At 51.0% G+C, this 14,798-nt stretch overlaps 6 protein-coding genes across 6 annotated transcripts; 4 read left to right on the forward strand and 2 right to left on the reverse strand.

The window, feature by feature from the left end:
- The first annotated feature begins 331 nt into the window (after window positions 1-331).
- BDR25DRAFT_306400 (FAD/NAD(P)-binding domain-containing protein) lies at window positions 332-2,175 on the forward strand. Its single transcript, XM_033690620.1, has one exon. The coding sequence runs from the start codon at window positions 622-624 to the stop codon at window positions 1,906-1,908; it is 1,287 nt and encodes a 428-aa protein (XP_033542747.1). The 5' UTR covers window positions 332-621; the 3' UTR covers window positions 1,909-2,175.
- Window positions 2,176-2,492: 317 nt separating this feature from the next.
- BDR25DRAFT_80915 (uncharacterized protein) lies at window positions 2,493-3,420 on the reverse strand. The gene has a single exon (XM_033699083.1). It carries the CDS (start codon window positions 3,028-3,030, stop codon window positions 2,752-2,754), a length of 279 nt encoding a protein of 92 aa, XP_033542748.1. The 5' UTR covers window positions 3,031-3,420; the 3' UTR covers window positions 2,493-2,751.
- Window positions 3,421-3,938: 518 nt separating this feature from the next.
- On the forward strand, window positions 3,939-5,268 carry BDR25DRAFT_306401 (uncharacterized protein). The gene has a single exon (XM_033690621.1). It carries the CDS (start codon window positions 3,991-3,993, stop codon window positions 5,131-5,133), a length of 1,143 nt encoding a protein of 380 aa, XP_033542749.1. The 5' UTR covers window positions 3,939-3,990; the 3' UTR covers window positions 5,134-5,268.
- A 134-nt stretch (window positions 5,269-5,402) lies between these two features.
- On the reverse strand, window positions 5,403-8,198 carry BDR25DRAFT_269531 (kinase-like protein). The gene is made up of 4 exons (XM_033687166.1): window positions 8,086-8,198; window positions 7,979-8,031; window positions 7,528-7,930; window positions 5,403-7,475 (listed from the first exon to the last, which is right to left on the reverse strand). Exons 1-4 carry the CDS (start codon window positions 8,123-8,125, stop codon window positions 5,767-5,769), a joined length of 2,205 nt encoding a protein of 734 aa, XP_033542750.1. The 5' UTR covers window positions 8,126-8,198; the 3' UTR covers window positions 5,403-5,766.
- A 373-nt stretch (window positions 8,199-8,571) lies between these two features.
- BDR25DRAFT_328321 (uncharacterized protein) lies at window positions 8,572-10,632 on the forward strand (the record flags this gene model as incomplete). The annotated part of the gene is made up of 2 exons (XM_033692378.1): window positions 8,572-8,793; window positions 8,914-10,632. 2 exons carry the CDS (start codon window positions 8,572-8,574, stop codon window positions 10,630-10,632), a joined length of 1,941 nt encoding a protein of 646 aa, XP_033542751.1.
- Window positions 10,633-11,115: 483 nt separating this feature from the next.
- On the forward strand, window positions 11,116-12,122 carry BDR25DRAFT_238704 (alpha/beta-hydrolase; the record flags this gene model as incomplete). Its single annotated transcript, XM_033685646.1, has 5 exons — window positions 11,116-11,146; window positions 11,210-11,287; window positions 11,356-11,693; window positions 11,754-11,977; window positions 12,038-12,122. 5 exons carry the CDS (start codon window positions 11,116-11,118, stop codon window positions 12,120-12,122), a joined length of 756 nt encoding a protein of 251 aa, XP_033542752.1.
- Window positions 12,123-14,798: the final 2,676 nt, after the last annotated feature.

Genomic DNA, 14,798 nt, shown 5'->3' on the forward strand with positions numbered 1-14,798 from the left:
GAGCAATAGAAATTTGCCTGATTAGTTCGGCGATGAGAAATCCTTGGATGCTTTACCCAAGTCGTCGGTTGATATTGGCTGACCCGACGCCGAAGTCATGGCACAGTGAATTGTCAGCAGTCCGGATGCCGGGAGGATCTCCTCCGGAAAGCTGTTTTTGGCAGTTGCTAAGCTAAATCCGGCAAAGTGCGGTGAATGTTGGCCATAGCTCCAATAGCTTCATGCTTTTCCCTGGTCGCCTATTCCTAAGCAACTTCGCCGCGTGTCGCTTGGTTAGAGAGTCACAGCCGGGGAGTGGACATTGTGCCATGCGTGGAATGTGTAGATAAACCGTGGCGAAGGAGGATGTTTTCGTAGATTTTCGCAACGTTTCACGCCTGCCTTCTCTGCTCGACAGGGAATCAACCGCGTTTCCAATCGGTTCCCCACACATTGTCCTGACCTGAGGCACCGTCACTGCAGTTGCGTGTTAGGCCACATTTTGACACTTTGTCTGAAGCGCTCACGCTTATTTTGTGTTGATTTATTTCCCTGACGACTTCCCCTCTTCACTTTCTCCTTCCCACCCTCCTCGTTCTCTCTGTTTGTTTCCCTTAATACCTGAGATACCCAACCACCATCATGAGCACGGAATCCATCATCATCCTCGGCGGGTCCTTTGCTGGACTGGGCGCTGCTCACTACGCGCTCAAGCACGTTGTTCCCCAGCTTCCAAAGAAAGAAGGCACCACTTACAATGTCACAATTGTCAGCCCATCAAAGGATCTCTTCTGGCGCATTGGTGGTCCACGAGCCTGTGTTTCGAAGCAGCTCATGCCAGCGAGCAAGATGTTTTTCCCTATTGAGCCAGCCTTCAATAGCTACCCTAAAGGAAGCTTTGTATTCATCCAGGGCACTGCTACTCACGTAGACTCGGCTGGCCAAACCGTATCCGTCACTACCCCATCCGGAGAGCAGACGCAAATCCCCTATGCGGCTCTCGTCATTGCGACCGGCTTCTCGACCCCGTCTCCCCTCTTCACGCAAGCTACCGACGCCACCGCCCTCCAATCTACGTGGGATGTCTTCCAGAAGCAGCTTCCCTCCGCTAAAACCGTCGTCATTGGTGGCGCCGGCCCCGTTGGCGTGGAGACCGCGGGAGAGATTGCTGAGGCCCTGAATGGCAAGCCAGGCTTCATGGCCTCGGCCCCGAAGAACCCCAAGGCAAAGGTCACACTCATCTGCGCGGAGAAGAAGATGTTGCCGATTCTGCGAGAAGCCATCTCCAAGCAGGCAGAGACGTTCTTGAAGAAGCTCGGTGCTGACGTTGTCTACAACACAAAGGTGGTGTCTACGAGCCCATCAGGAGATGGTGAGGGCACAAAGACTACGGTCACGCTCTCCGACGGCAGGACTATTGAAGCAGATATCTATATCGACGCTACGGGTGTCCGCCCCAACACTTCATTCCTCCCGAAGGAGTGGCTTGACAACCGCAATCGTGTGGCATGCAATCCGAAGACCCTTCGGGTCGAGGCAGCTGGACCCCGCGTCTACGTCGTTGGCGATGTCGGCTCTTACACTCGTGGGGGGGCCATCGATCTTGGCGATGCCATTCCCGTGGCTATGACGAACCTCAGGACCGACCTCACGGCTCTGATTAGCGGAAAGGAAGCCGGCCCAGACCGAGTATATAAGGCCAACCTAAGCGAGCAGCAGATTTGCCCAATTGGCACCGGAAAAGGCGTTGGGGCGTTCGGAGGCCACAAGCTCCCGAGCTTCATGGTCTGGGCTATCAAAGGTCGGGACTACATGTCGGGGCAGCTTGCGCCGCAGATCTTGAGTGGTAGCAGCTTCAGCAAGGAGGGGAAATGGACTCCAGAGCCAGTTGCTGCTACGAAGGCCAAGACTGGATTGGCGAGTGGTTAGATCGCGAAATTGTGAGAGACGTGGTACGGGAGGGCAAAGGGATGGGAGGCAAGGATTATGTAATAGTTGGGAGATTTCCGGGAGGGGGTTCCAGGCATTGCATTTTCATCATATACCCTAAAATGATCCACGCAGGGTGGCGATGGGGCGGGGTAGAGCATGATTCGGATGGCTTTTTCGGACTCATAGTCAAGGCTTAATACAATAATGAACATGAACTTCATGGACAATCTTGTACTCTATATAAGGAAGGAGTGTGCGAAATGGAGGATACTCTCTTCTCCATTCCCTCTTCGTAAACTGCCTTTCATACTACTTCGATCAACCTGTGCAATAGAGGAACGCTCTAATAAGATGTTATTGACAAACTAGAAATGCGGAGATTCCTTAACGGCTTGTCAGTTGGTGATTAGGAACTTTAGAAGAAAGACTTGCCTTTTGATAGATAATACGATGTTACTTGGAAAGCATGCATGAATTGGACATTATCAGGTCAGCCCTTGCTTAGGTGATTAATCAATGCTGCCAAGCCATGGCACATGAGCTAGGGCACCTTGACTGTATCACCTTTGTCCACGAAAACGGATTGATATTCTGATAACCCCACCCTCAAGTCCGACCTAGAAGCTCTGTCGTACGGCTCAGCAGCTACCATCTGTTTGCCAAAATATTATCACGCAAATGAAGGTTATGGATAGAGATGCTGATCAAGCGCCCGAAAACGACCGACTACACGCAATGAAGTCGATCTACAGGGAAGGGCAAAGCTGGGTTGCCACGTCTAACATTAGGAAAGAAATCTGCATCCTCACCGAAACACCAAATTTGAAGGTTCCACGCTCTTCATCGCCTCAAAGCGTGAAAACCCACAATCACCAAATCAGCGTAGAGTCTTGGAAAGGGACAATAGCGCGCCTTCTCTGCTCTGCATAACGCCCATAGACCTAGACATGGCCCTTTCCTTGGTATTGTGAAGACAAACGCACTGTCTCTTGGGCCTAATGTACCGGAAGGCGGCCTCTTCCTTGAAGCCTCTCGCATTAACCATGTGTGCGATCCGAACTCGCAGAACACCCAGAACGAGAACTTGAACAAGGTTACGATCCACAGCATTAGAGACATCGAAGAAGGCGAAGAAATTTCATAATATCTTACCTCGACGGACCGGAAAACTACAAAGCCCAGCAACGAAGCTTGAATACTAGCTTTAGCTTTGATTATGCGTGCTCACTCTGCTCACTCTCATCGGCTTTGCGTTATGAGAGCAATAGGCGACTCGACGAAATCCCTCGGCTTTATGGGCTCATCGGAGACGGTATTCGCATTGTCTCCACGCCTCTAGAATGTCTCTATGATGCCTATACGCTTCTCCGCTTGTTGAATGAGGAGCGAATTATCGATCCAGGGGAAGGAACTCGCAGAGAGGCAAGCTGATAATAGATTGTATGGAAATAATACGAAGTGGAAGCAAGGGACGGAGGATTCCGGAAGGATTAAGTGAAGACGAGTCTGGAGATTGGCTTTGGAACAAGGGAAACTGGAGAGTCTAGATGTCGCCGGAGCCTTTCGGTTCTAATGTGGATCGATCAATTTCGATCGAAGACATTCTCGAAAGCAACGGCGGGCTGATTTATTTTGCTAAGAGCAGCCTTACGTGGGTATCAATGGCCGAATGGGAGATCGGAAAGACGACGCTAGAAACGGCATGGACAGTTGCTTGACGGTTCCATAAATGTTCGAGAATAGGAGAATATCGGCTTTATTGGGGGATTAAGGAGTTTTAACCTAGAGTGTTAATTAGGGAGAATTGTCAGGTGCTGTTCCATGGAAACTAGTAAACGGACTCCAATAATGCCGGCCGCTCTAGGCCTTGACAATGAACCCTCAAGGCAACTTCTAATTGCGATTTTCAAGGCTGTCTGGTGAATGCCCCGCGAAAATAAGCTTAAATCTAGCGCCTCGGCAAGATAGATCTCCCCAAACCAGCTCCCCCAAAAATTCTCCATTCCGCCCAAACCCACCTCAGATCGCCACAAACCACCACACAATCCCCAACTTCACAACCTCCTCCCACGCCTCATAATGGCGTCCACAAAAACCGCGACGTCGACTCCCGCACTCTCCTTCCCGCGCCCAATCTTCGCCGCAATATCCCCGCACCCCTTCCTCCAAGCTCACCTCTCCGCTCCAGGAGCCAATAAAGGATTCCGCGCCAACGCTCGCTCGGCTCAGGAATTCCGGACCCCGGGTATCAAGACCGGGACGCTGACCCATTGCCATGGTAGTGCGGTTGTAAGACTCGGGAATACGAGTGTAGTGTGTGGTGTACGCGGGGAGATTTTGAGGGTGGAGGATGTTCAGGATTTGCCTGCTGTGGCCGCGACGGACGGGGTAGTTGGAGGTATAGATGGGGTTGGTGCGCAGGAGGACGAAGAGGAGGATGAAGAGGAGGATGAGGGGGAGCTGGAGGGATTGAGATTGCTCGTCCCTAATTTGGAGTTGAATACTGGCAGCGCACCATCTAACATCCCCGGCTCCGCACCTAGTGCAGCCGCACAGACACTGATAACAAGGATTCGATCTCTACTCCTGTCTACCCGTCTCATCCGCGCGAAAGATCTGAGGATAGCATTTACCCCGCTGCCTCTTAACACCAACGATCCTGACAATCCCCCCGACACAGAGTCCCAGCCAGTCCCAGAAGTAAAAGCGTACTGGACCCTCTACCTCGACATTCTCTTCATCTCGCTTGACGGCTCCGCCTTCGATGCCGCCTGGCTCGCTATCCTCGCCGCGCTAAAAGACACCGTCCTTCCCAAAGCGAGTTGGGATGAGGATGTCGAGATGGTGTTGTGTTCGGATAAGTTTTCGGATGCTGAACGTCTGCGTCTGCGGGGATTGCCGGTTGCTAGTACTTTCGCTGTGTTTGAAGGAAGGGGTGACGATTTGAAAGATGTGGATATGGATGAGGATGGGGATAAGGGCCCAGATTGGGTTCTAAGTGATCCTGATGCGTTCGAAGAGGGGGTTTGTAGGGAGGGTGTTTGTATTGTTTTAGATTGTTCGGATCGGAGGAAGAAAGCCAGAGGGCAGATACGAAGGATCGAGAAGTCCGGTGGTGGGGTTGTTGATAGGGATGTTATGAAAGATTTGGTTACGAGGAGTTTTGAGCGCTGGGCTGTATGTGAGAGGGTATTGAGAGGAGTTGGAGAGGCGACGGTGTGAGGGTTAAGTTTATGATACCCCAAGGATGCTGGATTTGGTGGATGGTAATATGAAGATCAAATGCACTCCTCCGGTGGATGAGTGTCGTATAAACAGCCGGTGTTGCAGCGAGTACTACGGACGGACGTATTATGCGTATAATACTCTTCAGAACCCAAGAAGAGCATGTACGTCAATTTCTCGAACCATCCCCTAATCACAACATTAATTCAAACCCACAGTGCACACACCAACCGTGAAGATAGTAGTCATGTTATGAATGACGTAGAATACATTTGTCCAACCCAACCCCTCATCCCCGTCATCGATCCAAAGTGAACGCCCGTATCTAGAAAAAGAAAAGATTTTCGCCTAAGATGCAAAGATGCCGCCAATGAAGGCTGGAGAAATGTGATGTGAATAACAACAAATGGAAGAGATGAATAGACAGGACAGGATAGGACTGGGTAGGACGCAACGGGATATGTCATCGCACCGCACACCCAGATACCAATCAATAGCGCCTCGACGCCGTTCGTACAACCCCCCTCCCCTGGATTTCGATTCCGTACCCCAAACCTAAACCCCACATCGTCAACATCATATCCAAACCTCATATTCCAACCCTCTCCTTTCACCTCCCAGCTCACCATCCTATTTAACCATCCTCTTCGACCTCACAATGAACGGACTCGGCATATCAAACTCCGTCTCAGGATCCCAGATCGCAGGTTCATTCGCACTTCTAGCTCCTAGCTTCACCGGACTCTTTGTCTTCGACCTGGACCCGCGCTTCCCCTCATCCTCACTCATCGCTTGTACCGGGATCCCGCGCGCTTGCTGAAGTTCAACGAGTGTGCGGCCCTGGATACCATTGTTGCGGATGGCTTGGATGCGGATCTGTTCGTTTCCTTTCTTGGATTTGAGACCACCCTCCGTAGTAATTTTCGTGGCTGCGGGTTTGCGGGTGGGGCTCCCGCTGTCTATGGCTATAGGTTTTGTTCTAGTGCGGCTGGGAGATGTCGCGACGATGGGGACGGTACTTTGTGGACGCGTTTTCTGGCCTGGGGCAGAGAGGCTCGGGGCGCTGGCGAGACGTTGGTTTGGCTTTAAGATTGGCCGTTGGCCGGCTGCGAGGACTTTGAAGGGGTCTTCGTTTCCATTGCGAGCGCCTGAGGCGCTGCGCGCGCGAGTGGGTGATGGGAGGGCGGGGATGTCGTCGTCGTCGAAGTCGCCGTTCCAGTCATCTTCTATAGGGGAAGGTGGGGCTTCTGCTTCCCATTTCTTTGCGCTGTCTTTGGCGGCGGCGGCGGCGAAGATGTTGCTGCGGTTTGCAGCGTGCCGACGGGGGGAGAGTGAGAGGGAGGCAATAGATGCGGGAGCGGGACTGGGATCTACCATTTGGATGTCCATGGGTGATGGGGGAGGCTGGGCAGCTACCGGGCCGGTGAACATGGTTCGTGCTCGTGATAGAGGAGCGCGAGCTGACCTCTTCTTTGGCACGGGCTGTGTGGGTTCTTCGGAGTCTTCTATAGATAGCGAGGAAATATCGGTGCCGCTGGCGAAGTCGGATGCGGTGCCTAATGTGCTTGTCGAAGCGTTGATGGCCATTTCCAATGGTTCTGTTGGGAAGAGGACTTGTTGCTCCGCGGGCATGGTTGGTGTGTTTGAGCGAGGAGCCAGCTTCGGTGATGTGCTGAGGCGTGCAGGATGCTTTTCGAGAGCAGCATCGACCCGTTTCGTAACCTCAGCCTCGAACTTCTGTCGAAGCTTCTCCAGCTCCAGCGCAACCTGCCGGTCAATCTCTAACCGGGCCTTGAGTTCCCATTCGCGTCGCAGCTGGTTGTCTATCTCTTTGCGCATGTTGGCGATGTGTGCGTCCGCTCGCGCGACCTTCTCTTCTGCCTCTTTGATCATGCGGGCTGCAGCCTGCTTCTGCTCCTTTAATTCCTGACCAAGCCTCACCACCTCCTGCTCCTTGCGCATCAACTTGACGACGGGGAGGTTTAATAGATGTGCGGTATCTGGGCGGTTGTTGGGGTTTGTCTGAAGGCAGCTGGCAACCACCTTAGCGAGCTCAGGGGAGTAGCAAGCTGGGAGCGGGGAGTATCTTCCGAGCTTGATCTTCTGAATAAGCTCGAAGTGCGTCTTTGCGTTGAAAGGCGGCTGCTTTGCGCACATTTCATAGATAATGCAGCCCAGAGCCCAGATGTCGGAGTGGAGAGTGTATTGCTCGGCCTTGCAGATCTCAGGGGACATGTAGAAGGGGGTCCCGACGTAGGTTGAGGCGAAGTCGTGGGACTGGAGGATCTTGGAGAGGCCGAAGTCGCCGAGCTTTACGGAGTTGTCGTCACCGAGAAAGACTATACAGGCCTGTTCAATTTATGTGGCAATCGACATGCGAGGTAAACTTACTGTTCTCGGGCTTCAAGTCGCGGTGCAGGATCATGGGCTTGCCATTCCCTCGCGGTTTCGCATTTGCACCGAGGCCCATAACATTGCGTCCGGCTGCAGGAGGATCTTCTCCATAATGGCAGCGGTACAATGCGCTGACGATCTGGGAGAAGATACTCCAGACGAATTCCTCTTCGGCGAGCTGGTTCTTGCTCTTCAAGTCTCGGATGACTCGTCCTAGATCGCCATTTCCGCAGTACTCCATATAAAGATGAAGATCCTGCGAAGCCTTGATGTGGTCGCGCTCAAAGTAGGCGACGATATTGGGGTGTCGAAGCTCCTTTAGGATGGATAACTCTGCCTGGAGTTGCTCGCGCTCCTTCTGCGACATCTTGGAGTAACTAATTTCCTTCCGGCAGAGAATCTGGCCACAATTAACACTGGATGGTGGAATAGAAGCACATGAACTCACATATCCATCAGACTTCCGTTTGACCTTGCGAATGACGCCAAAGGAGCCATGTCCTATAGATGCATCAGCATACGCAGCTAAATTTATTGGGGGTTAATTGTGCGTACCAATCTTCTCGAGGACGTCGTATTTGTCGTCCTCAGGCATGGCGGAAGATATATTTATGACATGCAACGAAAGTTGTACTGGGGTATGAGGCTGCTGTGTTAGTGGTGTGAATGGGAGGCCGGCGTAGTTGATGTGGGATGCATGGATGTGTGTACTGTGCGTGTGTGTAGTCAGCCGTTGCCGTGTTTTGGTTCGCCAGCGTGCCATGGCAACCACCTGCGCACGAGCCACTGCCGACAACGCTCCGGGCTCGCTGTCACGTGCATCGGACTCGATCTTATCGCCGCTAACCCCCGCCGCTTTGCTAATTCGCTGCGACTTTTGTCCCACCTCTGCATTTTCACTTCACTTTCACCCACTTTTCTTTTACTTTGCTTTCACCCACTTCTCTTTCACCTCGCTTTCACTCCCCTTTCACCTTCGCTTTTACCTTCTCTTTCCCTTTCACTTCGCTTTCACTTCGCTCTTCTCCTGTACTTACTACTATGGTCCTAAACAAACATCAGATTGAAGCGGCGCTTGTGACGGAAGCCCAGGCGATTTCCTCCGGGAAACTGAAAGAGGACAATCCCCTTGATCTCAGCGACAATTTTCGCGTTTTCTGTGAAGCTTGTCGGAGGGGCGACTTGAAGGTGTGTCAGGAGCTTATTTCCGCAGGCGTCAATATAAATGCAAGGGACAAATTCGACTATACTCCGCTGATTTTGGTGAGCAACCCTCGTTTTCATCCCTGAATTCTTCTGCTTAGGGCCTATGCGCGCCAATCTCCCTGGCAAGTCCCATTTTGACGCTGCTTGTCATCGTAATGGTAACCATTGTTTACCAAGGCCAGCCTTTGCGGACACTACGAAGTCATCCGTCTATTACTGGAACACGGTGCCCTATGCGAACGGGATACCTTTCAGGGTGAACGATGCCTATATAACGCTCTCAATGACCGAATACGTAATTTACTCCTCTCCTACGACTATGCAAAGTCAACGAACCCTCTGCAGCCCCTCGCCGCGCACCTAACATCGCTCCTCTCTCGGCCGAGTCCTAAGACCTCCGACATTACTCTTGTAACGTACGATCAGAGCTTCCATCTCCACAAGTTTGTATTGGCGGCGAGATCGCCGTACTTTGCGAAGAAGCTGGCAGCGGCGCCGGACACAACGTCATGGAAACTGTCGCAATTGGTTCCTGCTGAGTCCTTGGGTGTTGCATTACAATACTTATACCTCTCTGAAGTGTCGCTGAGATCTGCCACCTTCGGCCTGAGTGACGAGGATGAGCGGATTGTGCTTGAAGGGCTCGATAAAATCAGTCGTCAATTAGAGATTGAACGGCTATTTGAAAGCGTCATGGAAGTTTCGGACCGACGCATGCTACGGCAGCGGCGAGCAGAGGAGCTAGATCGAGGTCGAAATCAGTTGGAGGCTTGGTTCAAAGGAAATATCGTCAAGAACCGGATCGTAGTAGACACAGACAAGGTGGGCAACGTACAATGGGACCGCGAGAACTCAATCTTCGCCGACATTCTATTGCGAGCCGATGAGGATGACCCGTACGAACCGTTTTCCGCCGATGTCTCGCCCGGTCCCTCCGAGTCTTCTACGCCGCCTCAGACTCATATTCGAAATGCCTTAGGCCCTCTCAATGGTATTCCCGTCGGCCCTATAAAATCGCGTTCACCATCGCGTCGCCGCCGCTCTCGAAAGTCGATTCTATACCCAGCCCATCGTGCGATGCTTCTCCGGTCCGAATATTTCCTCGCCATGTTCAGCTCGTCGTTTCGTGAGGCGCAAGAAACACAAACCCTTCAAATAGTTAAACTTGATTGCTCCCCAGCAGTTCTGGAGACAGTTCTAACATTTCTGTACACGGAGCGAGCAGACTTTGGCCTTGATATCGCAATCGACGTTTTATTTACCGCAGACCAACTCTTCATTGAGAAGCTGAAGCACCGCGCGGCCATCATCATCTCTGCTCTTGGAAATGGCTCTACTTCTACTGTCGAATCAGACAATCCACGTGGAGAGACAGATGCCGAGGAGGCCGTTGATATCTACGAGGTCATTCGCGCTGGATGGGACACACGAGTGCAGAGACTCGAGGAGTTTGGAGCACGATACATCGCATACCGGCTGGAGAACTACATTGACGAACCAGAATTTGCGGGCTTAGTGCAGGAGTCGGCAAAGAGGGTCAAAGGCAGACAAGAAACGGATACAGTCGAGCTGGTGGACGACATCCGATACTATCTAAGTGAGCGGTTTAGGCTCCGCTTTGAAGACAGCGGGCTAGATGAAATGATGGATGAAGCCACACAGGGGACAGGTGGAGTCGTTGTGAGCCCTATGGAGGAGCTAGAGATTCGCGATAAGGGTCCTGAGAAGCAGAAGGACGGTTTTGCCTTCGATATCGAAACCCAGCTCGCAGCAGGCGCCATACGAACGCTGAACGGCGAGATTGCGGGCGACGAATTCATGCAGGATGCAATCAACTACCAGACCCTTCTTGGGAAAATTGACCACCTCCTGGAAACCCTTAGTTTGGATGCTTGAACCAGCTTCAGGGGAGGTTGTTTTGGCATTTCTGCACTGGCGGTGTTGACAGGCAGCATCAAACAATAGACGGCGGAGGCAAGCGCCAATGACACAACATTTGGGCCGACTAACATACGAGTTCCATTAGAGACGATGCGACAATCGCTGCGTCTAAGCATCAAAAATGGGTTGCATGCACTCACTGTAGTGTTTACAGACCACTCTCACAGCGTGTGGGAATGTTGATGTGCTTGCCCCGCAATGGTGATGTCATGTGAGATGTACCCCACCTGCGAGGGGTTGTGTCAAACCACAAAAGGTGCGGTGGAAATATGGTCTTACCAATGCTCCTGCAGTATGATAACGCGCCGTCTGTACGCCTTTACTCCTTCCCTACGACCTTCACTTTCTACTTTTAAACTCTCACATCTCCAACCCTCGTCTTCACCCTTCCGACGTCCACTAATTGCTCCTCGAAGCCATCTACGAAAGCTTGCGACCATGTCTATGGAATCTACCCAATCCGCAGCCTGTAAGAAGGCCTGGTCGTACGATGCAAAACTGCGGCAGCATCGAGTACTAACCAATTGACCAGGCTGCAACCTTCCGGCAGTTGTCAGCAAGGGCTACGAACCAAAGGGCGATTACATCACCGTCGATGGCATGAAGACGTGTATGCTTTCCATCCTAAGCTTCACACTGCCCCTCACCCGTCGCATCCACTAACCTCCACTAACGCAGACGCCACGGGTCCCAAGGACGCAAAACAGGGCATCCTGATCATCTACGATATTTTTGGCTTCTTCCCGCAGACGATCCAAGGCGCAGATATTCTTGCCTTCTCCGACAAGGAGCACCCGTATCAGGTCTTCATGCCCGACTTTTTCGAGGGTGAGGCTGCTGATATTAGCTGGTATCCGCCCGACAACGAGGAGAAGGGGAAGTTGTTGCGCCAATTCTTTCAGACCAAGGCTGCACCGCCAAAGACGCTACCGCGAGTGCCAAAGGTGGTGAAGGAGTTAAGTGAGAGCAAGGGCGTTGAGAAGTGGGCGGTTGTGGGGTTCTGCTGGGGTGGGAAGGTAAGACCCGATTCTGTTTGAGGATCCCCGTGTTAATTTTACTAACTCAATTAATTATAGATCGTCAATCTTTCCTCTATGGAAGGTACTCCCTTCAAAGCCGCCGCAGCCTGCCATCCAGCTATGGTTGCCGGTGACGATGCGCCCGGAATCACGATTCCGTACGCCATGCTTCCCAGCAAGGACGAGAGCAAGGAAGACGTCGAGAAGTGGCAGGCCGGAATCAAGGTCCCGCACATCGTTGAGTGGTTCCCGGATCAGCTTCACGGCTGGATGGCTGCTCGGTAGGTTTCCTTCTAATTCCCCTCTTTGGAGTAAATGAATGAAGCTGACGACGATACTAGCGCCGACCTCGAGGACTCCAGAGTCAAGGCTGAATACGAGCGCGGCTACAAGACCCTGCTCAACTTCTTCCACAAGCACATGTGAGTGCTCTATTTACAACAGCATCGCATCGCACCGCATCACATATTGAACATCAAGGTGGGGGTGGCTCTGGGGAAGATCAATGTTATGGAGTCGAAAGAATGGTGCTGAATGACTCAATCATGCAGGGACTCTGGCTCTAAGCTTTGATGGACGAGCACGAAGGGGGTAGTGGAGGCTTCTCTGGGGAATATAGGGTGAATTATATTAAATGAAAAAAATTCTTGCAAGGGCTTTTTGGGGGGTTGGTGCCATGTTTCGCTACCCTCCTGGACTTACGGGTGGAAATTTTGAACTGTTTCAAGGTTCCTTCCCACTTTCTCTTAGCATGCAAGCTCCCTAAGCTTAGTCAACCCCTTCGTCCTCAATAAAACCCCTCTCCATTTTCCCCTCAATAGATTCCTCACATACTGCAACCCTGGGCTCAGAAAAGCTATTGAGAGCCAATTTATGTCTACTTTGAACTGCACTTGGGAACAAAAAATCCGACTATCCACCAATGATGTGTCTTCTCTGCAAAAAAAAAACCTTGATGGGACCACTCGACTCGAGGTCGATGTCTTCTCATACGGAATACAAAAATCACCTCGCTTTGCTCGTTATTGTGTATTCTCGCACTACAGGTCCTGCCCTTGAAAAACTCGCCGGAATCAATTCCCATATCCTGCAGGTCTTCCCAGACTAAAATGAGTACCAATCTGATTATTATATCAGCTTCGCAGCAAAATGAAAAGTAAAAAGTCTATAGCACCAATTTCAGATCATGGCCTGCCTCTTAAGGATATGGAAAAGGGGTTGTCTTCTCGTAGTTTATTCACGCACTGCATTCCTGGCACGATAAGCAGAATAGTAAACCCAAAATTCTACTTTGGGCTGGGTTTGCGGACTTGAGAAAAAATATGCTAAAACACAGTTCTATGGGTCTTCTTCTCTGAAAGAAACACCACTACCCCCGCTGATAGCCATGTGTTCTCTCCTGCGGACCATTAAAAATAGAGATCGAAACCTCTAATGTCCCGCTGCAGCACTAAAACGGTAATCCCAGGGTCGTATGAGTACGTCGGATTCGGACTTCCAGCGAAAGAAAATCATGATGCTTTCAGTATGACGTTCGAGCGATTGAGGCTAGTATCAACGTTAAACATGGGTTTTGGGGTACTACAATCTTTCAGCCCAATTTTGATGAACGGAGCACCAGCGCGACAAAGGCAGGCTACATCAGGCTATTAACATGAGCTCGCGGATTCTCGAGTCCGGAACCTGAGACGAGAAGAAATTTGACCACATACTATGGCACCGAACCATTGAAAGAATTCCATGGGCTGGTCCATGTTTCCAGTGGGGATGGCGTTGCAAAACTACCAGTGCGAATGCTAATGCTGCCATTGCGATCGACAAGGAATGTCCGAGGACTCTAGTAAGCCATTCTTAATTTTACGTGAACCTTCTCATTTTATTCACGTCGAAGACCACAAGTTTTTCTTCAAAGAATTCATATCCTCTGCTCGGGAGGGGCCCTGAATCACTCATATTCCAACCCTTAGATGGTCTTGGAAATTGCACTTCGGAGGGCTCTGATGCAGTTGGGTTTACTAGAGTCTAGAGTAGAAAACGACGTTCCTTCCCGTTGTTGGTTTGGAAGCCTGCGATATCGATGCTGCGGAGCTTTTTATTTATCACTGTTCAAATTATTTGAGTACTTCAAGGTGCTTTTTTAAGTTGCTTTTATTGCTTAGGCTTTGACTTTTTTAGTCTCTCCTACTATTAATTTTTTTAATATTCGTGCTTGTTTGCTCATACTAGAATCTTAAGACTCTAAATATGTGTAATGTACTTTCTCCATGGGAATCCACTCTGGACGGTGCCGCCGACACGAGCTGCAATAACCATATCATCACTAGTGTGCCTCTTAATCCTCTGAATATACCATTATGGGCTCAGGATGCCAAATACAAGCTTCTGCGTCTCGCGGCTGAAGTGACAGCTGCCATACTCAGCGATAGTACTAATTTAGTGTCCTAGGAGGCTGCGTTCAAAGCTGCTGAGTCCCTTCTAGAGGCTGGGCAAGTCGTATGCGATGATCTTGTCGGGAACATAGCTAAGACCTTAGGCCTTAAGCTAGAGGAGATGGATCCGACAAGGAATATCTCAAGGTACGCCCTCAACTAGTTCACGGCGATCGATGTGAGGAATCTAATTACCAGGGAGTTCGAGTGTTCAATATAGGTCCTCGAATTGCTTGCGAGTAGAACCATCCGGACGCTGGTGAAGGCTGTGCGTGTGAAGAGTAGGGTGTTGATTTGGGCACCTAAAACAAGCAATATAAGACCATCATTTGTATCCATCATCTAGCCTAGTTGTCGTATCTGGGCTGTCCACTGGTCCTTTTAAATTTCAGTAAATGATATGATGAAGAACCCACGAACGTTCACCGTGGCTTGGAGCATCTTCCCTGACCCCAAAAGTCTGTGGTCCTTTCTTAAAATCGCCGTCCACCTAAATTGATGTCTTACGAACCGCATCCCCGCCACGTCTCGTCGCTTTTAGGGCTACGGCCAGGACGACGCCAAGCAATTCCTGTTCTCCCCTGAATTAACTGCTTCAACTCGACCTAGCCGTCCGATATTTTTTCTTTGATTCGCCGCCTACCTCCCCGTCACTTCACCAGCAGATAGCTCA

This window comes from Lindgomyces ingoldianus (genome assembly GCF_010093535.1).
Source record: "Lindgomyces ingoldianus strain ATCC 200398 unplaced genomic scaffold BDR25scaffold_36, whole genome shotgun sequence".
NCBI classification, from domain to species: domain Eukaryota; kingdom Fungi; phylum Ascomycota; class Dothideomycetes; order Pleosporales; family Lindgomycetaceae; genus Lindgomyces; species Lindgomyces ingoldianus.